Source organism: Pseudophryne corroboree, chromosome 2, assembly GCF_028390025.1.
Source record: "Pseudophryne corroboree isolate aPseCor3 chromosome 2, aPseCor3.hap2, whole genome shotgun sequence".
NCBI lineage: Eukaryota > Metazoa > Chordata > Amphibia > Anura > Myobatrachidae > Pseudophryne > Pseudophryne corroboree.
In genome coordinates, this window is record NC_086445.1 from 616,550,365 (window position 1) to 616,575,031 (window position 24,667).

Here is a 24,667-nt window from a genome sequence, read left to right on the forward strand (position 1 = left end):
GTGTCCAACAGGCAAAGCAATCCGTGAAAGACAGATGCAGAAAAGGGTCAGGGAACGGCCACATAGCAGGACGACGTAAAAACATACGTTACACAAGGTGGATGAACTGGCCGACGGTAGTCTGGAACCAGTTTGTCAGCATAAACAGAAAACATCTAACAAAGCAGAATAAATAAAATTCCAACAATTCCCTGTTATTAAAGAGGAGAGGGAGAGAGAACAAAGGTCACAAAACCGAAGTTACAGAGCAACTTGAGTCCAGGTTTGTCATGCAGTGCTAGGTTAAGTCCATACCTGAAAGAGAAATAATACACGACAAACTCTCTTAAACATACGACCTGATCGAATGAAGTAGAGGTCATTTCGGGCTAACTGCGACTGCCCAGTCTTGTTCCACTTTAAGGTTCGGGGAGATTTAGTGGAGATATCAGTCAAGTTCCAGGTTGCCAAAAGTTGGATACCCGCATCCGGGGTGGTAATTGAAGTGGTGGTTCAGTTTCTTCTGATCAGGAGCTTTAGGGTAAAGCCCCATTTGTAGGAAATGTCCGCTGCTCGGAGCGCTTTGGTGACAGGGTAATAGGATCTCCGCAGAGCAAGTGTTGCCGCAGAGAGGTTGCCAAATATTTAAAGGTCGCCCAGGATAGCGGATGAAGCATCTGAAGGAAGAGCCGCCCGGAGAATATTCTCTTTGATGTGATAATAATGCATTCTCATCAAGGTGTCCCTAGGGACAACCCTCGGGGCATTTCGTGCCTTGGGCAACCTATGGATGCGGTCTATCAAAAATTCATGTATCGTCACTGTAGGAAGTAGCTTCATGAAGATATCAGTGACGAACTGCGGCAAATCAGAATTCCGAGACGTCTTTGGGGATTCCCGATTTAATTATTTTGACGTCGCGATCGGTCTTCTAAATCACACGTATTTCGTTTGAGGTCCGTAATTTCAGATTGTAAATCTTCGTATTTGTCGATCAGGTCAATATGTGACAACCACTTCCTCGATTTTACCTTCGAGGTGGTCGGTTCGACGCCCAATCGCGTCCACAGACTGTTGACAAGTCTGTAGCACGGCCGTGACATCAGCCACAATATCTGATTTGAATGATTCCAAAAGTTGTTTCATGAGACCCAGCGTCAGCTGCGAGTCGTCACCTTGCGCACGGGTAGGTGTATTATCAGCAAGGAATTGATTTATTGTGGAGCTGTGTCCCTGTGGAAGTTTCGAACCCAAGTAATTTTTCCCGGCAGCTTTAGAGGACTTCTCAGATGGGGAATGTTTCTGGAAATTCACCGCAGGGAGAAAGGTCCAATCTTTTTGACGCTTAGGAGGCATACTGAGAAGTACAAGGTGTAATATCCAGTGACAAATCGTAGGAGTGAGGGAGGAATATCCACTTAGTACAGGGTAACAGGTGTAGGAGTGATACTAAAGAATTGGTAGCGAGGGAGGGAACATAAGAAGTCGGTTACATTTGTGCGTGCTATTCAAACTTGCTCTGAGTCTGAATTATATCCAGCACTCCAGTCACGGTGGGACAGCGGTAAACCTAAACCAGCGGTGGGAACACAGAAACTTTAAACAGTGAGGAGCGTGTGAAAATACTGTTTCATAAACTGGAGGAGGAATGACAATAGCCACAAGATGGTGCTGTGGTATCACTAATTTAGAGAAACGGTTCATATATTACAGTGTAGTAATTGCAGGTGTAGCATGACATGGAATAAAGGAAGCCGACATGCAGGGGTTCCCTGGGCCGAAGCACTGATACTGTGACCTTAGGAGGAGCCCAATATGATTGATAGATTGAGAGTGGACTCACCACCTTCCGGAGGGGGACCCACAGGTCTCTGTTATAGGTATCTTAGGCCGCCATCAATATAATTCAGCCGGGGAAGAGGAGGCCAGAGCATGCCAACAGCCTGGCATCCGGAGTATGTGGGAGGTCCACTCCAATGGCAGAGAGCGACAGGAAGGCAGTGTCAGACAGTAGTAGCCACCGTCCAGGGGTCAGCAGCGGGGATCACCCGCAGCGCTATATATGGGTCCCTGCACTCCCGGCTGGTTCCACAGAGCTTATGGCTGGGAGGTGGGCGCACCGGGTCTGGAGAGTGTTCCCTTGTTGCAGTAGTGCTAGGACGCCAAGGGGATAAGATGTCCACTGCCAGCAGGGAGCCGGAGCTAGTTGTCCGTGCAGCGCAGGCAGCCTCCGTCCAGAATCCCGTCAGCGGGGTCTTTTCAGTGGCTGTGGAGGCTGTGCTCCGGGTCCGTGAGCCGAGGTCCGGGGGTCGTGGGTGAGCTGCTCCAAAGGACCATCCCCGGGAAGTGATTCAGGCCGCGGCTCGGGGGAGTGGGTAGGCCGCAATCCGCGGGAGCTCCAGGAGTGCTCCCTGATTCTGCGAGCCTCACCCGCCGGCAGAAGTAGTCAGTAAGGTGAGGAGGAGTAGGGAGAGTGAGTATAACAGCCCAGGTAGTGGTTTTTAGAGCCTGGATTGGGAGACAGGGAGAGAGCTCAGGAGAAGCACGTCTGCTCCCTCATACATCCAGGCCACACCCCCTTCCCCAACAATCTTATGCAAAGATGGATGGACAGTCGTGCAGGTCGTAGCACCATCCGGACCATCTCCTGAAGTGTTCTCACCTTGTCCTCTGGTAGGAATATCTACTGGGCCACAGTATCCATCAACTTCCCCAGGAACAGAAGCCGCTGAGTCGGCACCAGGTGGGACTTCTGTAAGTTGAGAATCCACCCATGGTGTGACAGAAGTTGGACAGTGCGGTAGATATGGAGCAATAAAAGCTCCCTGGATCTTGCTTTGAGCAGAAGGTCGTCCAGGTGAGGAACAATGTTGACTCCCTGGACCCGGAACATCATCTCTGCCATCACCTTTGTGAACACCCTCGGAACTATGGCCAGGCCGAAGGGCAATGCCTGAAATTGGAAGTGATTGTCCAGCAGTGCAAACCGCAGGTACACCTGAGGCAGCGAAATCGGAATATGGAGGTAGGCATCCTTGATATCCACGGAGACCATGAATTCCTGTTCTTCCAGGCCCGCAATCACTGCTTGCAAGGATTCCATTTTGAACTTGAACACCTTCAAGTAAGGCAGGCCTGGCCAACCTGTGGCTCTCCAGATGTTGTGAAACTACACATCCCAGCATGCCCTCCCACAGTTTTAGCCTTCCCTAATAGCAAAACTGTGGCAAAGCATGATGGGACTTGTAGTTTTACAACAGCTGGAGAGCCACAGGTTGGCCAGGCCTGAAGTAAGGAGTCTAGGATTTTAGATTCAAAATGAGTCTTACCAAATCGTCCGGATTCGGCACCACAAACAGGTTTGAGTAAAACCCTTTGCTGCATTGCGGTATTGGTACTGGAACACGGACGTGGGACTGGACTTACTTTAGGATGGCCTGTTGCAACATCACTTGCATATCCTCCAAAGCTGGTAAGCTTAATTTGAAAACATTGTTGGGCGAGGAGTATTGTCGAACTCCAGCTTGTAGCCCTGAGAAACGAGATCTCTGACTCTGGTATCCTGGCAGGAAGCCTCCCAGACGCTGCTGAAGTGACGTAGTCGAGCTCCCACCTCGAGGAGGGTGGGCACAGTCATGCTGAAGCCTTAGCGGGGAATCAGAACTGGTGGTCTGTTCCTGAGAGCTGGTGCTTGCAGGCTTTCTGGACTTACCACTGGTGCCTCTAGTCGCATTGGAGACACCTCTGGCCTTAGATCGAAATCTGTGAGACCGAGAGGACGGGACAGATGGCCCAGGGTAGGAGCATCTCGCCGGTAGGGCCCCAGAGGGGAGAAACGTGGATTTCCCAGCCATAACTTTGGAAATCCAAGTATCCAATTCAACCCCAGAGAGCCATTCCCCAGAAAAGAGGAGGGATGCCACACTACGTTTGGATTCTGCGTCCGGAATCTGGTGACGCAAACACAAGGCCCTGCATGCCGTGGCAGAAGTCCTAGCATTAATGTTCCCCATCTCCTTGAACGAATTACAGAGGACATGTGTAGTGTCCTGAATGTTTTTAGGAGGGTCACCATAGTGACCAAGGGCATATCCCCCGAGAGGCCCCCTTGAATTTGCGTGGCCCAGGAATGAATGGCATGGGTCACCCAGCAATCCGCAATGACCGGCTTTTGCGATACACCTGCTGCCATGTAATTATATTTGAGCGTAGTCTCTATTTTCCTATACGCCGGGTCCTTTATGGTAAACAACACCTTTTTGGACAGTCGAGAGACTGATTACCCCTGGGGGTTCCTCCCAAAATTTCCTACCTTCAGGATCAAAGGGGAAAGTGAGACTGTCAGTTTACTTTATCACAGTAAACACTAACAATTCCTGTCCTAAAGAGGGCCCAGATAGCGTACACAAGCGGCTCTCCCCCTTTGCTACACCCTGTACAAGAGATTCAGCGTGGCTGAGGAATCAGGAAGCGTTGTGTGTGATGAGAATGGCTGCAATAAGCAGAGGAAGGCGCCAAAATGCCTCAGGTCCCGCTCTAAGGAAGCTCCGCCCCCTCCAAATAGCACCAGAGATACACTGATCTATTATACTGGCAAAGTCTCCATATAGCTTAAAAACATCACAAGTGCTAGTCAAAGCATTTTTGTGCCAGTCTACACGGGGGATCTTCACGGGACCTGCCCCCGGGAGAGTCCCATACTCCACGCCCATGGTCAGCCACACTTTGAACCGGGGGAGCCCCCTAGCGGGGCCCCCGGTGTGCACTCACCACAGCAGTCACCTTCAGGCAGCGTTAGGGGTGTGCAACATGCTGCGGCTGTGACAGCCAAGGCGCAGTGCCCCGCTGAACAACCGCTCAGGACGGTGTTCCTGCAGCAGGGAAGGCGCTGTGCACCTCATAAGGCCGGTGACAGCCTCACCCCCCCCCCCCCCCCCCTAACTCCCACGGTGCAGGTATACTGTTGCCCAAACAGCATACAGAAAATAACAAACATAGAAAAGAAATTGAAGAAAAATCTCTGGAGCTCAGAAATATGCATCCTCTCCGGAGGGCACTTATTTTTAAACTGCCTGTGGGAGGTGGCATAGAGGGGAGGAGCCAGCACACCCAGTTGAAGAAATTTAAACTGCACTGGCTTCTTTGGACCCCCGTCTATAACCCATCATACTAGATTCCGCAATATCCCTTATGGATGCTAAAGAAAATAGGATTTTGATAACCTACCGGTAAATCCTTTTCTCCTAGTCCGTAGAGGATGCTGAGGACGACATCAAGACCATGGGGTCTATACCAAAGCTCCAGTACGGGCGGGAGAATGCGGAAGACCCTGCAGCACGATTGACCAAACTTTAGGTCCTCCTCGGCCAAGGTGTCAAACTTGTAGAACTTAGCAAATGTGTTTGATCCTGACCAAGTAGCTGCTCAGCACAGTTGTAATGCCGAGACCCCCCCGGGCAGCCGCCCAGGATGAGCCCACCTTCCTAGTGGAGTGGGCCTTTACCGACGTCGGTAACGGCAATCCAGCCGTAGTATGAGCTTGCTGAATCGTATTTCTGATCCAACGTGCAATAGTCTGCTTGGAAGCAGGACATCCAATCTTGTTGTGAGCATACAGGACAGACAGAGCCTCTGTTTTCCGTATAAGAGCCGTTCTAGCTACATAGATTTTCAAAGCTCTAACCACATCTAGAGATTCTGAATCAGTGAATGGGTCAGTAACTACTGGCACTACAATAGGTTGGTTTATGTGGAAAGATGAAACCACCGTCGGAAGAAAATGTTGTCGAGTCCTCAACTCTGCCCTATCTTCATGGAAGATCAGGTAAGGGCTCTTGTGAGACAAGGTCCCCAATTCAGACACCCGTCTTGCAGATGCCAAAGCCAAAAGCATCACCACTTTCCAAGTGAGAAACTTCAACTCTATCTTTTGTAGAGGCTCAAACCAATCCGATTGAAGGAACTGCAATACCACGTTAAGGTCCCATGGTGCCACTGGAGGCACAAATGGAGGCTGGATGTGCAGAACCCCTTTTACGAAGGTCTGAACCTCTGGAAGAGAGGCCAATTGTTTTTAGAAGAACACTGACAAGGCTGAAATCTAGACCTTGATTGATCCTAATCGGAGGCCCGCCTCCGCACCATCCTGCAAAAAATGGAGAAAACGCCCTAAGTGAAACTCTTCCGTAGGAGCTTTCTAGGATTCACACCAAGACACATTTTCTCCAAATACGGTGGTAATGTTTAGACGTTACTCCCTTTCTGGCCTGAATAAGGGTGGGTATAACTTCCTTGGGAATACCCTTCCTGGCTAGGATACGGCGCTCAACAGCCACGCGTTCAAACGTAGCCGCGGTAAGTCTTGGTACACGCAGGGCCCCTGCTGTAGCAGGTCCTCTCGAGGTGGAAGAGGCCGAGGATCTTCTATGAACAACTCCTGAAGATCTGGGTACCAAGCCCTCCTTAGCCAGTCTGGGGCAATGAAGATTGCTCGAACCTTTGTTTTCCTTATGATCCCGAGTACTTTTGGGATCAGCGGAAGTGGAGGGAAGACATACACTGACTGAAAAACCCACTGGGTCACCAGTGCATCCACTTCTACTGCTTGAGAGTCTCTCGACCTGGAACAGTATCTCTGAAGCTTCTTGTTGAGACGAGATGCCATCATGTCTATTTGAGGAACTCCCCAAAGACTTGTCACCTCTGCGAAGACTTCTTGGTGGAGGCCCCACTCTCCTGGATGGAGATCGTGTCTGCTGAGGAAGTCTGCTTCACAGTTGTCTACTCCCGGAATGAATATTGCCGACAGAGCTTGTAGATGCTTTTCTGCCCAGCAGAGGAATTTTGTCACCTCTGCCATTGTCACTCTGCTTTTCGTTCCGCCCTGCCTGTTTATGTATGCGACTGCTATTACATTGTCCGCCTGGATCTGCACGGGACGGTCTTGAAGATGTACCGCTTGTTGAAGGCCGTTGTAAATGGCTCTTAGCTCCAGCACGTTTATGTGAAGGCAGGCTTCCTGATGTGACCAATGTCCCTGGAAGTTTTCTCCCTGAGAGACTGCTCCCCAGCCTCGGAGACTTGCATCCGTGGTTACTAGGACCCAGTCCTGAATCCCGAACCTGCGTCGCTTTAGCAGGTGAGAGCTGGGCAACCACCACAGGAGTGAAATCATGGTTTTTGACGATAGGATTATCTTTCTGTGCATGTGTAGGTGTGACCCCGACCACTTGTCCAACAGATCCCACTGGAATACTCTGGCATGGAACCTGCCAAACTGTATGGCCTCGTAGGCCGCCACCATCTTCCCCAACAACCGAATGCACTGATGGATCGACACACTCAATGGTTTCAATATCTGTTTTACCATTTTCTGTATTTCCAGAGCCTTTTCCAGTGGAAGAAATACTCTCTGAACTTCTGTGTCCAGAATCATCCCGAGGAAAGACAACCTTGTCGTCGGTTTCAATTGTGACTTTGGGTAATTTATGATCCACCCGTGTTGTTGGAGTATTGACAGAGTGATATGTTTTGTAACAACTGCTCCCTGGATCTCACCTTTATCAGGAGATCATCCAGATAAGGAATTATATTGACTCCTTTCTGACGAAGGAGGACCATCATCTCCGCCATCACCTTGGTGAATACCCTGGGCGCCGTGGAGAGACCGAAAGGTAACGTCTGGAATTGGTAATGGCAATCCTAAACAGTGAATCTCAGATAAGCCTGGTGAGGAGGATAAATGGGAACATGCAGGTAAGCATCCGTTATGTCCACTGACACCAAGTAGTCCCCCTCCTCCAGACTGGCAATCACCGCCCGAAGTGATTCCATCTTGAACTTTCTCAGGTAGCAATTCAGATCTTTTAGATTTAGGATCGGTCTGACCGAGTCGTCCGGCTTCGGAACAACAAAGAGACTTGAATAAAAACCTCGCCCTTGCTGTGACAACGGTACCAGGACTATGACCTGGTCTTGACAATTTTTGGATTGCCGCTGTTACTGCTTCTCTTTCTGGCGGAGAAACTGGCAAGGTCGATTTGAAAAATCGGCATGGAGTAACGTCTTGAAACTCCAGTTTGTATCCCTGGGATACTATTTGCAACACCCAGGGATCCAGGCCAGACAGAATCCAACCCTGGCTGAAGAGTTTGAGAGGTGCCCCCACCCGAGCGGCCTCCCGCAAGGGAGTTCCAGCGTCATGCTGAGGATTTGGCAGAAGTAGGGGTAGACTTCTGCTCTTGGGAACCTGGAGCTGCTGTGTGCTTTTATCCCCCTTCCCCTACCTGCAAAGAAGGGGGAACATCTCGTCTTTTTGTATTTATTGGGCCGAAAGGACTGCATTTGCGGGTGATAGGTCTTTTTTGCAGGTGCAGGCGCAGAGGGCAAAAATGTCAACTTACCTGCGGTAGCCGCCGGGACTAACGCATCCAGGCCATCGCCAAATAAGGCCTCACCTTTATATGGGAGCGCCTCCATGTTTCTTTTGGAATCTGCATCCGCGTTCCACTGGCGAATCCACAACGCCCGCCTAGCCGATACTGCCATGGTAGCGGCTTGTGAACTCAAGAGTCCAATATCCTTCATTGCTTCCAGCATGTAGGCGGCAGCGTCCTTGATATTCCCTAACTTAAGGGAGTATCTCATCTTTATCAATCGTGTCAATTTCTGATGACACGCTTTCTGACCATTTTTCAATAGCGCGACTCACCCATGCGCAGGCAATAGTGGGCCTGAGCAGTGTACCATTGGTAACATAAATGGATTTCAATGTTTCCATTTTGCGGTCTGACGGCTTAAGAGAAGCCGTGCCAGGAGCAGGGAGAATCACCTTCTTTGTCAACCTAGAAAGTGCACTTTAACACAGGGGGTAACTCCCATTTTTTCTGTCCTCAGCCGGGAAAGGGTAAGCTATGTGAATCCTTTTGGGAATACAACATTTTATCAGGATTCACCCACATCCCTTCAAACAGAGCATTTAGTTCGTGTGAAGGAGGGAACGTGACTTTGGATTTCTTTTTCCTTACATAAATAAGCCTTCTCCTGAGGTACAGGAGTTATTTCTGTAACCTCCAACACGTCCCTTATAGCCACAATCATATATTGTATACTTTTTGCCAAGTTATGATCTCTCTCTCTGGATTCACTATCGTCGACACAAGAATCAGTGTCTGTATCAGTGTTTACAACATTTGCAAATGGTCTCTTATGTGACCCAGAGGGGCCGCCCGCATAAGGAATAACAGTATCCTGAAAAATCACATCTTCCACAAATTTTCTCCAGCATGCAGCCTTAGATTCAGACTTATCTAATCTTCGGTTAATCAGATGCATACTGTCACGTATCTCTTTCACCCATGCAGGCTCTTGGTGTGCCGGTAGCGCCACCACATTACAACTCTGTGTCCCTAAAATGGCTTCTCCGGGGAGGAACTTCCTGCCTCACACGTGTACAGCACAGACACAGAGGGACTTTTGAGGACAGACCCACAGTAAAATCTGTCAGAGGGACACAGGATAGGAGCAGCCAGTTCACAATCCCAGTGCCAGTATTGCCTGTGAACACAGTATGCCCACAGCCCAACAGCGCTTTTAAATAGTAAAATACACTATTAAATACACCACAATCGCTTTGTGCCCCCCCCCCCTTAATAGCACCCTGTACTTGTCAGAAGTGGAGGAGAGGACCAGCGTGTTCTCTGCAGCCTGAGAGAAAATGGCGCTGAGCAGTGTGCTGGCTGGCTGCCTGAGGAAGAAGCTCCGCCCCCGCAATGGCACGTCCTTACACTCAGTATACTTCCTAATATTTATACTGGCGGGGGTAGGGCTGTGCCAGCGGCATCTTATGCCCCCTCTTAGCCAGTTTGAGGTATTTTTCTTGCTGCTCAGGGCGCGTGCGTCCAGCACCCTGCAGTGCCTGTGTGAGGGCAGAAATGGCACGCTGCGCTCCCGCCAGCCGCGTCTCACCTCAGCCGTCACTCACTTGATTGAAGATCATTCTGCTCATACTCACCTGTCTTCTGGCTCTGCGAGGGGAGTGACGGCGTGCTGTGGGAGTGAGCATCTAGACACTGCTAGCGTTCAGTACCCTTCAGGAGCTAATGGTGTCGTCAGCCAGAAGCAGAGCCATGAAACTCTTTAGGAAGTTGGTTCTGCTTCTGCCCCCTCAGTCCCACGAAGCAGGGAGTCTGATGCCAGCAGATCTCCCTGAAAATAAAAAACCTAACAAGTCTTTTCAGAGAAACTCAGAGCTCCTCAGAGTGCATCCAGTCTGCCTGAGCACATTTCTAAAACGGATGTCTGGAGGAGGGGCATAGAGGGAGGAGCCAGTTCACACCCAATGAAAAGTCTTTAGAGTGCCCATGTCTCCTGCGGATCCAGTCTATACCCCATGGTCTTGATGTCGTCCCCAGCATCCTCTAGGACGTATGAGAAATATATAGATGTCAACATTCAAAATGTTGACATTCATAATGTAGACAATCAGGATTGTCTGCATGTTCAGAATATCGACAGATAAGTTTACATCCACAATGTCAATATATTCAAAGTGTTGACAGCCACAAATGTTGACACATGCAATTATGGCTAGGGTTGGTTACAGGCTAAAATAGTACTGTCAACATTATGAACATGTAGACTTATCAAAACCAACACAGAGATACATTCTACAGTACATTGAAAGCTACTCCCTTATTTAAGATGATATCCCCTTTCAATATTATGATTTTGTCAGGCTACACAGAGGGGTATAATATGGTATGGCAGCATGGGACCAAGATAGCTTCGCACAAAGTCAAAACGGGATGACTGAAAGTAATATTCTAATCTTTCTAAAACATTTGAAAAACATTTTGGCTAAGGTGGTCGGTCATTTTGTAATGTTTTATTGAATGTAAACAATCCTTTTAATTGAACATTCAGCCTATTTCGAAAGGTAGTTTCAGGCACTGTATTTATTTTATAGAGGTAATATTAAATACAAAGCCAGGCATATTTTATATTAATTACTGCCCCTTTAAAACCAGCAGCCAAAACAGCTGAAGATGCACCAGTTATGAAAAGTGTTGCATCGGAAATTTATCCCTTTGCAAGGGGTCAAAATGTGAAGTTTAAGCCTACACTAAAGAAAAAATCCACCTGGACCAGGCAAGTTACTATCAACATAATTAAATAATCATAGTTTACTGGTTATAGTTCATGTTCAGAATACAAGATACTGACACACACAATCTTACTCATTTAGTACTATATTGCAGGTAACAAGAGGGAAGACTGGCCTTGCAATTTTCTGACTGAAACTGGCAATAAGCAATGGTTAAATATCTTATGTACATGTAGCACACTGCAAATGTAAAACACAGACTAGCTTATTGCAGTGATAAAAGATAGTTTGTTTTTAACAACAAACTTGAATATCTTTGCAGTGAGCAGGAATTTGTAATAGTAAGTGACAGACCACTTCTGCAGACGCATGGCCTGTGTGTATTGGTAAAAAAGCACAGGCACTGAAAGGTCAAAGTAGTTTAACAGACTCCGCTTTGTCCTGTATCTCATCAAATTCTATTCTAAAGAGGTGGATCAGTTAGATTTTATAGGGCTCATATGGAATACTATATTAAACTTCACTTTTAAAAACAGAGCTCTAGTGAAATGCCAGGAAACCCTGAACAATGAATGCATTGTGCATTAATATGCATTTATACCTGACTTTAAGACATGACAAACTGTTTAGTGCAACAAACTATACTGTGTACACAAATAATGGCGTTTTAGGAACAAGTATTCCCATTCTTAAAACATACTTCAGAGTAAATCCAAAAATAAATCATAATTGTGTTTGGGACTTTAAGATGATAACTTATTCACATATTTTATTTTCCTAAAGTGACTTATGAAAAACACAAAATGTTTTCAAATTCTGCGGGTAGTAAATGGAGAGGTTAAAAGTGAAGCTCCAGTCAGTCACGTGAATAATACAGCTCAGGAAGTATTCCATCACCAACTTCGTTTGCATAACTTTGTTTAAGTTGATGTTAAGTCCTGAAAGCGTCCTTTCCTGTAAATAAATGTCCTGCTCAGCACCACTTTAATGTCAATGTTGTTGCTTTGCTTGTCGTGGATAAAGTTGATATAAGAGTTTAAACGTCACAAATCAGACTGGCTGAAAGCTCTTAGAAATACTGATCCCAAATGAAATAAGTACTGCTAAAGAGTTTTACTTGGGAGAAAAAAAAAAAAATGAATGATCCAATGTGTATTGGTGCATAATCCTTAGCTGGACTCGGGATGAAGGAGGTATGCATGCCTCATATCTTATGTCCAGATTTTTCATTGTGTCCATTCAGGTGGCATTGTATTCTACATTCCAGCACTACATCTCCATCTGGCTGCTGCTCTAGTACTTTCCCAGCAAAGTGCTTTCTAACCTCCTGTGGGAAGAAGACAGGGACATGCAGAGGTTGACTTGGCCCAGAACAGTTTAGCATTACACTGTATCAACACTATGCATCATTATACAAGGCACCAGGTTTCTCAAGTTATTAGTGTGGAAGGGAAAGGAGGACATCACCCACAGGGGCTAGAAGAGCACAATCATACTAAACCCATACTGCTACATGCCAAAGACAACGTTGCTGGTTAAGAGTGAAATCAGTAGAGTTTTACACAGCAAATGCCTAACAGTTTTTGAGGACACCGCTCATACACTGCCACCCTGTGCACCGCTGAGGTTACAATGATCTTATACACGTAACTGGCAATGCAGTGGAAGTAGGCCCCAAATGAGGTCAAAGGAAAACAGACCAAATGTACAAGATTGTGCAGGTAACTCTTTGAAATAGAGAGGTTGGTCCCTCGGATTGTACAACCAGCAGGTGGGTTAAGGTTTTAGGGTAATCCCAATGCTGCTTTATGTCTTCAAACAGCAAATCATCTCTTTTGATGTCCAATGCACTCATATACCAATTGACTGGAGGATTCGACGTTCATTATCATTCAGATGATTAGAGAAGGCGGCGAAACAAGGCTGCTGGGCAAACTGCTGCAGAAATTCTGTTAGGTATGTCTGAAGCACAAAAAGAAAACAGAGAACAATAAATAAAAACTGTGGGTAGGGAGGGGCAGAGAACAGCTAATTTGTCCAACTAAACCAACACATTTCTCACCTGCAAGTCAATCTGATATAAAGGGTCCTTTAAGACATCAGGATCATCCTCTTCATCATCTTCATAATAATCCTCATCTATGAAAGATGTTTACAGCAAATGTCTTTTATAAGGGGTTCAGTACATGGTAGTAGAAGTTACAGTGTACCTTATAACAATTGTAAAGCATTATATGTGGTTAAATGTCATGGAATAGGTCACACCATATTGCCTTGTCACTAGCTATAGCAATATCAGCTACAATAGGAGTAGGCAACATGTGGCACGCTCTTCTGTGAAACTACAAATCCAAGCATGCCCCAGCAGAAAAACATTGGCGTGTAGTTCCACAGCAGCAGGAATGCCACACGTTGCCTACTACAGACACTATCTAAACTGTCCTCTTTCCTTCAAAGGAAGAAAGCCTTCTAGAAGAACTCTGTAAATATCGGATTTGTTACATTTTTAATCTTTGTGAAACTACTGCGCACAAGATTGGTAATTTAATTAGCTCCTAATAAACAGGCATATTTGGGTATCTTAAATGAATATTTAAAATGGTTAGAGAAATGCATAGGTTTACCATATTTATTGCTGGAAAGGATGTCTGATAAAAGTTGCCCAGCCAAACCTTCATCCTCATCATCATCTTCCCACATATCATTGGTGTCATCTGAAATAACAATTTTGTTTAAGTTATGCTGAAAACAATTAAATGTCTATGTAAAATTTAAACAGTAAGATTACACAGTACGTTACAGTAATAATAATGCTAACTCCTTCCATCGCTCATTGGAAAGCTTTGGATTTCTTGAAATTGTTTAATTAGAACTGGAGCACAAATTTAAAACCAATATCCATTGGTTTGAGTAGTAAAAAACAATTGCTTAACTAAGTTTTAAAATAAATTAAACAGTTTCATTAAAAGCTGGTTGACTAACCCCTCCCTTCAAAAACAAAAAACTTTATATACACATACCAAATGTGGCATTTACCTTTCAGAAAAGAGTCAGAGAACGTGTTAGTTAAGCAAAACATTTAATAGATTACATATGTTTCACTTATAATTTGCATTCATTTCACTAAATTACGATTAAGGGGGTATTTTTCAAAGCTTGAAGAGAGAGAAAAAGGTAAGGCAGAACTAAACAAAAATAAAAAAAAACAAAACCTTAATATACTCCTTTAAATATTCAGGAAACGCAAAAAAAAAAAAAAGAAAAAAGAAAGACTTAAAACTGAAAAATATGAAATTGTTCCCACATACCCCCATTGCCCTGGGCCCACTCCTCTTCTGTATGCCTGGTGGCATTAGCTTCAATAACACTTGAAAGCTCATTAACGATCAGCTTGTAAATCTTAACAAGCAAAGGAATGGTTGTAAAACGTTGAGGATCTAAAAACGGGAAAAAAAAACATGAGACAAAGTTGATAGAAAACTGTATATGGCCAAAACAACAAACCGCAAATGCGTACACTTCGATGTAGAAAAGGCTTAATGTTAAAAAAGAGGATTTTGGTACTTACCGATAAATCCATTTCTCTGAATCCTCTAGGGGACACTGGAGTTCCATTATACATTAGGGGTGTGAAGTCTGTGAACCGGAGGTGTGGCACAATCTTAAAAATTTGCATTGTCTGCACAGCCGGCTCCTCCCCCTTCACGCCCCTCATGCCTCAGTTTTGAAAATTTGACTGAGAGACGAGGAGACGTACGAGAGCCTATGGCGAGGAACCGAACCGTGCAATATGACAAACAGCATTAAAGAACATCTTTAAACGAGAAAAGCAACGCTGTTTGTACGAACTGTATGAACAAGAACTATGAACACAGCAGGATTGACAGCACAGAGGCGGGCGTCCAGTGTCCCCTAGAGGATTCAGAGAAATGGATTTATCGGTAAGTACCAAAATCCTCTTTTCTCTTTCATCCACTAGGGGACACTGGAGTTCCATTATACATTAGGGGACGTCCCAAAGTTATCCCCCAGGGAGGGAGTGCTGTCTGTTGCCTGCAAAACCAAACGTCCGAAGTTAGAATCTTCGGACGCAAAGGTATCGAACTTATAAAATTTCGCAAATGTGTGGGCCGAGGACCACGTCGCCGCTCTGCAAAGTTGAGTAGTGGAAACCCCTCTGGCAGCCGCCCAGGAGGCACCCACTGATTTAGTGTTATGCGCACTTGTCCGCAATGGAACCTGTTTACCACTGGAAATATACGCTTGTCTAATAGCAAGTCTAATCCATTGAGACAGGGACTGCTTAGAAGCCGGCCAACCTTTCTTTGGACCATCATAAAGTACGAACAAAATTCTTTGGAAGCAATCTGGTGCGATTAGCGCACACTCGTTCTCGTTTCAACCGTTTCAGTATCCTTGGTATGAGAGGGAAGGGTGGAGAGATGTACACCCCTTCTTAATCCCAAGGAAGCGTCAACGCATCTACTCCTCCTGCTGCAATATCCCTTGTCCTGGATACATATCTGGGCAGCTGTTGATTCTGCCTCGATGCCATGAGGTCTATCTGCGGAAGACCCCATCTCCTCACTACCATCTTGAAAATCCGCGGATGAAGACACCCCTCTCCCGGAAGCATGTCTTGTCGACCGAGATAATCTGCTTCCCAGTTTTCTACCCCTGGAATGAATATTGCCGAGAGGATGATGTTTCGCTTTTCCGCCCACAACAGGATCTTCGTTGATTCCTTCAACGCCATCTTGCTCATCGATCCCCCTTGACGGTTTATGTAAGCCGTTGTCGTGACATTGTCCGACTGTATCCGTACATACTGACTTATGACCAGATCCTCGGCCAATAGAAGTGCGTTGTAAACAGCTCTTAGTTCGAGAATGTTTATGGGCAATCTGCTCTCTTGAGGTGCCCACCTTCTCTGAAATTGATGTTCTTCCAGAACGGCACCCCAACCTCTGAGACTGGCGTCCGTTGTTAGAATCCTCCAGTCCCAAACGCCGAATCTCCTTCCTGCTGCGAGATTCTTGTGTATCAACCACCATGTCAGGGGGACACGTACTTGTGGATGAAGTCTGATTCTCCGATGAAGTAGCCAATGCGACCCTGCTCCTTGAACAATTAGATTTATTTGAAAGGGTCGGGAATTAAGTCTTCCGTACTGGATAGCTTCGAACGACGCTACCATCTTTCCTAGAAGTTGTACACATAGATGTAGAGACACCGTCGGTGTCCCTAGTACTTGAGTCACCAACTTCCATATGTCCTGAATCTTGGATTCTGGCAGAAAACTTCTCAATTTCACCGTGTCCATTATAAGACCTAGGAACTGAATCCGTTTTAGGAACTGAATCCGTTGTGTTGGAATGAGGTTGGATTTCCTGAAGTTCACTATCCATCCGTGTTGAATTAGAAATTGGTGAGATGTGAGAGCATCCTTTACCAGCTTCTCCTGAGAAGAGGCTTTGATTAGGAGGTCGTCTAGCTAAGTATTATAGTGACTCCCCTTACTCACAATTCTGCCACCATAAACGCCATGATCTTCGTGAAGATCCTCGGGGCTGAAAATAGACCGAACGGTAGAGCTCTGAATTGATAATGATCCTTTACCAATGCAAACCGTAGGTAAGCTTGGTGTGGAGACCAAACTGGGATATGCAGGTACGCATCCTTTATGTCCATGGATATCATGAACTCTTTTGTTCTAAACCTGCAATGACCGACTGTATTGATTCCATCTTGAATTTGTAAATTCTTAGAAATTTGTTTAAAACTTTTAAATTTAGAATTGGTCTGCCTGTTCCGTCTGGCTTTGGCACGACAAAAAGACTGGAATAAAATACGATTCCTCTCTGAGGGGTAGGAACTGGAACAATTACCTCTGACTGTAGCTATTTTTGAAATGCTGTAAGTAACGCCTTTTCCTTCTAAGGGCCCTGAGGTAAACCTGTTGTAAAAAATTGACTCTGAGGTCTCTCATGAAAATCCAACTTGTACCCCTGAGAGATTATGTTGTTTATCCAGCTCTCTGGAGAGGTGTTGGTCCATGTGTCCTGAAACCCCTCCAGTCGTGCGCCCACCAGGGGAGACCCCAGGTGAGCTGGGAGACCGTCATGCCACGGTTTTTTCAGCAGGTTTATCCTGCTTTCCGGTTGCCGCCTGTGAGCGGCCTCTACCTCTGCCCCCACTTGCTGGTCCACCAAAACCTCTTCCTCGGCCTCGAAAGGACCGAGAGCTGAAGGAATTAAACGTTGGTCCCGAATAACCCCTTCTAACCTGTGGAGTGGTTCTTGTATAAGGAGTAGGCAGGAATGTGGACTTCCCAGCTGTAGCTTGAGAAATCTACTTGTCCAATCCTGGATAGAAAAGCGTGTCACCTGCAAAGGGAATAGCTTCCACCGCCTTTTTAGTGTCAGCATCTCCCTGCCATTCTCTAAGCAATAAAATTCTCATTGCCGATATGGCCGATGCAGAAATGTGCGATGCAATCCTACTAGCATCTTTAGATGCCTGACATAAATATGAAGCCGATTCTCGAATGTGTTCTGCCAGATGCGTAATCTCTTCCAAGCTATTTTTCTCTTCAATAGCTTGTATAATACGACTGGCCCATGCTCCCATGGCTTTGTTAACCCAAGCACAGATGAGGGTAGGCCTCTGTGCTGCACCTGCTGCTACAAAAATCGATTTTAAAGCTGTGTCAACTTTACGATCTGAAACATCCTTTAAAGTTGTCACATTAGGTATCGGCAAAATTGTCTTTTTTGATAACCTACCTAGGGAAGCATCCACTACCGGTGGATTCTCCCATTTATCCATTACACCCTTAGGTAAGGGATACGTTACCTGAAACCGTTTTGGGAATTGGAAGCGTTTATCAGGTTGTTTCCATGCCTCCTCCAATTGATTCTGGAGGGACTTAGGAATGGGAAACACTGCTGAATGTGGTTTCTGGGATTCGAATAAGTCGAATTCCTCAGGCTCTTTAACCTTCCTTAACAGCCTCAAAGAATCAATACCGGAGATCGCTGAATCCTCTTCTGTGGAATCAGCATCCAGGTTAGGTTCAATTAACTCACCTTCCTCCATATCCATAAGGAGACCATCCTCTTCCTCCGTTACCTGAACAGGAAGGGGTCTTTTAACTGCCTTGCGCACATTCGTGTCTGGTTGTGCGGGTGGCGTTAATCTTATGAGAAACTCTTCCATTGTCTTTGAGAACCCCGCAGCCCACTCTGATTGTTGTTTGCGTGATTCCGCCATTTCCTTTGGATATTCTGTGTAAGAATATCCTCCCATGACCTGGATGGAGCACTGTTCCCCGGCTGTGCGCCCTTGTCTAAGCAGGAGTCGCACACCCCTGAACTGTCAATCCTCGTGTTACATTTCGTACACACGTAATAGGTCTTTTATGTCTTGGTTGCTGCCTTAAACATGATTAGCCCTTTTGTTGACAATTTAAACACAACTTTCACCCATTATTCAGGAAAGAAAGTTTGTAGTATATGACGGGAGTTGGAGTGTTTGGAACCGGCTGTAATAACTCTTCCTGATTAAGAGAGGTAAATAAAAAAAATAAAAAAATTAATGAATAATTTAAAATATCAAACACTAGCCGGTTAGCAGCCCTCACAAGCCCAGCTGTCAATCAGCTACGATGATAGGGTTGTCCACGTACTCCCAGAATTTTCCTCAGGATCTTTGAATAGAAGTCCCTTGAAAATATAAATAATAATAGTTATTCCTTCAGGAGATCCTCAATTATTTATGTCATCATTTTACCAGCAGGGGGAGCCTAACTGAACTACTTCTGATAAGGTCTTAGAGTGGGAGGGCTCTCCCTGCCCCTCCGTCTTGGCGCCTATGTAGTTATTTTAAAATGGCCGCCGTAAAAAAATTCAATGCACTTCATTAGAATGTCCTGTCTTTCCTAATAAACAGTGACTCCTCCGGCTCTGTACTATAATCAAGCCGTTTGTATGCCCCCGCGTCAAACTCACGTGGGACCAGGGCGCGCTGTCTAAGTGTCTCACCCAGCAGTGCGCCCGCCGTGTCTCTATCTCCTGCGGGAGCCGGGCGCGCTGTGAAAGTCTCTGCCTCAGCAGTGCGACCCGCCGTGTCTCTAGCTTCCGCGGGACCCTGGCGCGCTGTACAAGCGATAAGCTTCAGCAGCGCGTCCCGACTCTCCCCTGCGTGCATCTGTCAGCGGCGCTATCTAAGCCGCCAGTATATCTTCATCTGTCTATTAAGCCATTAGGGATGTTACAACCAGTTGGTGTTACCACCAGTACTCACTGTACTCCGTGATGAGGATCTCCTGTCGGGAGATGCAGGTCCCTTCAAAAGGGATCTTTGTCTCCTGACACACCGCTGGCTTTGTCTCCCTTTTCATAGGGAGCCGCTTCCATTATTAAACAGTTTTCTGCAGGGCACTGCTCCCTGCTGTCGAGAGATGCAGATCCCTTCAATAGGGATCTTTGTCTCTCATACATCTGTGGCTTTTGTCTCCCTTTTCATTAGGGTGACGCAGCCCATAACGAGAGAAAGGAAAAAAAAAAAATATATATAAAAAAAATAAGAATTTACTTACCGATAATTCTATTTCTCGGAGTCCGTAGTGGATGCTGGGGTTCCTGAAAGGACCATGGGGAATAGCGGCTCCGCAGGAGACAGGGCACAAAAAGTAAAGCTTTCCGATCAGGTGGTGTGCACTGGCTCCTCCCCCTATGACCCTCCTCCAGACTCCAGTTCGGTACTGTGCCCGGACGAGCGTACACAATAAGGGAGGAATTTTGAATCCCGGGTAAGACTCATACCAGCCACACCAATCACACTGTACAACCTGTGATCTGAACCCAGTTAACAGTATGATAACAGCGGAGCCTCTGAAAAGATGGCTCACAACAACAATAACCCGATTTAGTTAGCAATAACTATGTACAAGTATTGCAGATAATCCGCACTTGGGATGGGCGCCCAGCATCCACTACGGACTCCGAGAAATAGAATTATCGGTAAGTAAATTCTTATTTTCTCTATCGTCCTTGTGGATGCTGGGGTTCCTGAAAGGACCATGGGGATTATACCAAAGCTCCCAAACGGGCGGGAGAGTGCGGATGACTCTGCAGCACCGAATGAGAGAACTCCAGGTCCTCTTTTGCCAGGGTATCAAATTTGTAGAATTTTACAAACGTGTTCTCCCCCGACCACGTAGCTGCTCGGCAAAGTTGCAATGCCGAGACCCCTCGGGCAGCCGCCCAAGATGAGCCCACCTTCCTTGTGGAATGGGCCTTAACAGATTTAGACTGTGGCAGGCCTGCCACAGAATGTGCAAGTTGAATTGTGCTACCAATCCCACGAGCAATCGACTGCTTAGAAGCAGAAGCACCCAGCATTGTTGGGTGCATACAGGATAAACAGCAAGTCAGATTTCCTGACTCCAGCCAACCTGGAAACTATATTTTCAGGGCCCTGATAACATCCAGCAACTTGGAGTCCTCCAAGTCCCTAGTAGCCGCAGGTACCACAATAAGCTGGTTCAGGTGAAACGCTGACACCACCTTAAGGAGAAACTGGGGACGAGTCCGCAGCTTTGCTCTGTCCGAATGGACAATCAGATATGGCTTTGTGAGATAAAGCCGCCAATTCTGACACTCGCCTGGCCGAGGCCAGGACCAACAGCATGGTCATTTTCCATGTGAGATATATCAAATCCACAGATTTGAGTTGTTTAAACCAATGTGATTTTTTTTTTTTTTTTTTTGGGAATCCCAAAACTACGTTGAGATCGCCCAGTGCCACTGGAGACATCAAAGGGTCTGTATATGCAGTACTCCCTTAACAACTTCTGGACTTCAGGAACTGAAGCCAATTTCTTTCTGGAAGAAAATCAACAGGCCGAAATTTGAACCTTAATGGACCCAATTTGAGACCCATAGACACTCCTGTTTGCAGGAAATGTAGAAATTAACCTAGTTGAAATTCTTCCGTGGAGCCTTCCTGGACTCACACCCTGGCACATATTTTCACCTAAGTGGTGATAATGTTGTGCGGTCACCTCCTTCCTGGCTCTGACCAGGGTAGGGATGACCTCTTCCGGAATGCCTCTTTCCCTTAGGATCCGGCGTTCACCCGCCTTGGCGTCAACGCAGCTGCGGTAAGTCCCGGAACAGACACGGTTCTTGCCGAATCAAGACCCTTCTTAGTATCTCTTGAAGTTCCGGGAACCAAGTCCTTCTTGGCCAAACCGGAGCCACGAGTATAGTTCTTACTCCTCTCCTTCCTATCATTTTCAATACATTGGGTATGAAAAGCAGAGGATGGAACACATACACCGACTGGTACACCGACGGTGTTACCAGAGCGTCCCAGCTATTGCCTGAGTGTCTCTTGACCTGGCGCTTCAGGTGGGACGCCATCATAACCACCTTTGGTCTTTCCCAACGGTTTACAATCATGTGGAAACTTCCAGATTAAGTTTCCACTTTTCCGGGTGGAATTCATTTATGCTGAGGAAATCTTCCCAGTTGCCCACTCCCGGAATGAACACTGCTGACAGTGTTATCACATGATTTTCCGCCCAGCGAAGAATCCTTGCTGTCATTGCCCTCCTGCTTCTTGTGTCGCCCCGTCTGATAACGTGGGCGACCGCCATGATGATGTCCTACTGGATCAGCACCGGTTGACTTTGAAGCAGGAGTCTTCCTAGGCTCAGAGCATTGTAAATTGCCCTTAGCTCCAGTATATTCATGTGGAGAGAAGTCTCCAGACTTGACCACACTTCCTTGGAAATTTTTTTCCCTGTGTGACTACTCCCCAGCCTCTCAGGCTGGTATCCGTGGTCCCCAGAACACAGTCCTGAATGCTGAGTGTGCTGCGCTCTAAAAGATGAGCACTCTGCAGCCCCCACAGAAGAGACACCCTTGTCCTTGGAGACAGGATTATCCGCTGATGCATCTGAAAATGCGATCCGGACCATTCGTCCAGCAAATCCCCTGAGATCTGCCGAATGGAATCGCTTCGTAAGAAGCCACCATTTTTCCCAGGACTCCTGTGCATTGATGCACTGATACTTGGCCTGGTTTTAGGAGGTTTCTGACTAGGTCGAATAACTCCTTGGCTTTTTCCTCCCGGAGGAACACCTTTTTCTGGACTATGCCCAGAATCATTCCTAGGAACAGCAGACGTATCGTCGGAAAACAGCTGCGATTCTTGGAATATTTAGAATCCAGTCGTGCTGTCGTAGAACTACTTTAGATAGTGCTCTTCCGACCTCCAACTGTTCTCTGGAACTTGCCCTTTTCAGGATATCGTCCAAGTAAGGGATAATTTAGATGCCTTTTTTCTTTGAAGAAACATCTTTTCGGCCATTACCTTGGTAAAAGGCCCGGGGTGCCGTGGATAATTCAAACGGCATCGTCTGAAACTGATATTGACAGTTCTGTACCACGAACCAGAGGTACCCTTGTTGAGAAGGGCAAATTTGGACATGGAGGTAATCCTTGATGTCCAGGGACACCATATAGTCCCCTTTTTTCCGGTTCGCTATCACTGCTCTGAGTGACTCCATCTCGATTTGAACCTTTTATGTAAGTGTTCAAAGATTTCAGTTTAGACTATGTCTCACCAAGCCGTCTGGCTTCAGTACCACAATATAGTGTGGAAAAATAATACCCTTTTCCTTGTTGTGGGAGGGGTACTTTGATTATCACCTGCTGGATATACAGCTTGTGAATTGTTTCCAATGCTGCCTCCCTGTCGGAGGGAGCCGTTGGTAAAGCAGACTTCAGAAACCTGCGAGGAGAAGATGTCTCGACTCTCCAATCTGTACCCCTGGGATAATACTTGTACTATCTAGGGGTCAACCTGCGAGTGATCCCACTGCGCGCTGAGACTCTTGAGACTACCCCCCCCACCTTGAGTCCGCTTGCACGGCCCCAGCGTCATGCTGAGGACTTGGCAGACGCGGTGGAGGGCTTCTTTTCCTGGGAAGGGGCTGCCTGCTGCAGTCTACTTCCCTTACCTCTATGTCTGGGCAGATATGACTGGCCTTTTGCCTGCATGCCCTCATGGGAAAGGAAGGATTGAGGCTGAAAAGACGGTGTCTTTTTCAGCTGAGATGTAACTTGGGGTAAAAAGGTTGGATTTCCCAGCTGTTGCCGTGGTCCCCAGGTCCGATGGACCGACCCCAACTAACTCCTTCCCTTTATACGGCAATACTTCCATGTGCCGTATGGGATCTGTATCACCTGACCACTGTCGTGTCCATGACATCTTCTGGGTGATATGGACAACGTACTTATCTTGATGCCAGAGAGCAAATATCCCTCTGTGCATCTCACGTACATATATATAGAATGCATCCTATTAAATGCTCTATATGAATAAAATATTTTCAGTCAGGGAATCCGACCAAGCCAACCCAGCACTGCATCTCCAGGCTGATGGCGATCGCTGGTCGCAGTATAACCACCGTATGTGTGTATATACTTTTTAGGATATCTTTCCAGCTTCCTATCAGCTGGCTCCTTGAGGGCGGCCGTATCTGGAGACGGTAACGCCACTTGATAAGCGTGTGAGCGCCTTATCACCCTAAGGGGTGTTTCCCAACTCGCCCTAATTTCTGGCGGGAAAGGGTATAACGCCAATATTTGCTATCGGGGTAACCCCACGCATCATCACACACTTCATTTTATTTTATCTGATTCAGGAAAAACTACAGGTAGTTTTTTCACTCCCACATAATACCCTTTTTTGTGGTACTTGTAGTATCAGAAATATGCAACACCTCCTTCATTGCCCTTAACGTGTGGCCCTAATGAGAAATACGTTTGTTTATTCACCGTCGACACTGGATTCAGTGTCCGTGTCTGTGTCTGTGTCGACCGACTGAGGTAAATGGGCGTTTTTAACGCCCCTGACGGTGTTTCTGAGACGCCTGGACCGGTACTAATAGTTTGTCGGCCGTCTCACGTCGTCAACCGACCTTGCAGCGTGTTGACATTCTCACGTAATTCCCTAAATAAGCCATCCATTCCGGTGTCGACTCCCTAGAGAGTGACATCACCATTACAGGCAATTTCTCCGCCTCCTCACCAACATCGTCCTCATACATGTCGACACACACGTACCGACACACAGCACACACACCGGGAATGCTCTGACAGAGGACAGGACCCACACTAGCCCTTTGGGGAGACAGAGGGAGAGTTTGCCAGCACACACCAAAACGCTATAATTATATAGGGACAACCTTATATAAGTGTTTTCCCTTATAGCATCCTTATATATATCTCAATATCGCCAAAATCAGTGCCCCCCCTCTCTGTTTTAACCCTGTTTCTGTAGTGCAGTGCAGGGGAGAGCCTGGGAGCCTTCTCTCCAGGCTTTCTGTGAGAGAAAATGGCGCTGTGTGCTGAGGAGATAGGCCCCGCCCCTTTTTCAGCGGGCTCGTCTCCCGCTATTTAGTGAATCTTGGCAGGGGTTAAATATCTCCATATAGCCTCTGGGGGCTATATGTGAGGTATTTTTCGCCAAAAAAGGTTTTCATTTGCCTCCCAGGGCGCCCCCCTCCCA

At 46.6% G+C, this 24,667-nt stretch overlaps 1 protein-coding gene across 2 annotated transcripts in view; it reads right to left on the minus strand.

Moving 5' to 3' along the window:
* Positions 1–11,132: 11,132 nt before the first annotated feature.
* The window catches only part of IPO9 (importin 9), a 202,156-nt gene continuing 188,621 nt past the window's right edge, over positions 11,133–24,667 (minus strand). The window contains exons 21-25 of one of the 2 annotated variants that reach the window (XM_063954813.1): positions 14,392–14,520; positions 13,708–13,797; positions 13,146–13,222; positions 12,943–13,045; positions 11,133–12,410 (exon numbers count right to left, since the gene is read on the minus strand). In XM_063954813.1, the coding sequence (XP_063810883.1) occupies positions 12,403–12,410; positions 12,943–13,045; positions 13,146–13,222; positions 13,708–13,797; positions 14,392–14,520 (407 nt within the window). In that variant the 3' untranslated portion in view covers positions 11,133–12,402. Of the gene's footprint in view, positions 13,046–13,145; positions 13,223–13,707; positions 13,798–14,391; positions 14,521–24,667 lie in introns of both variants that reach the window. The other variant, XM_063954812.1, reaches the window with a different exon arrangement.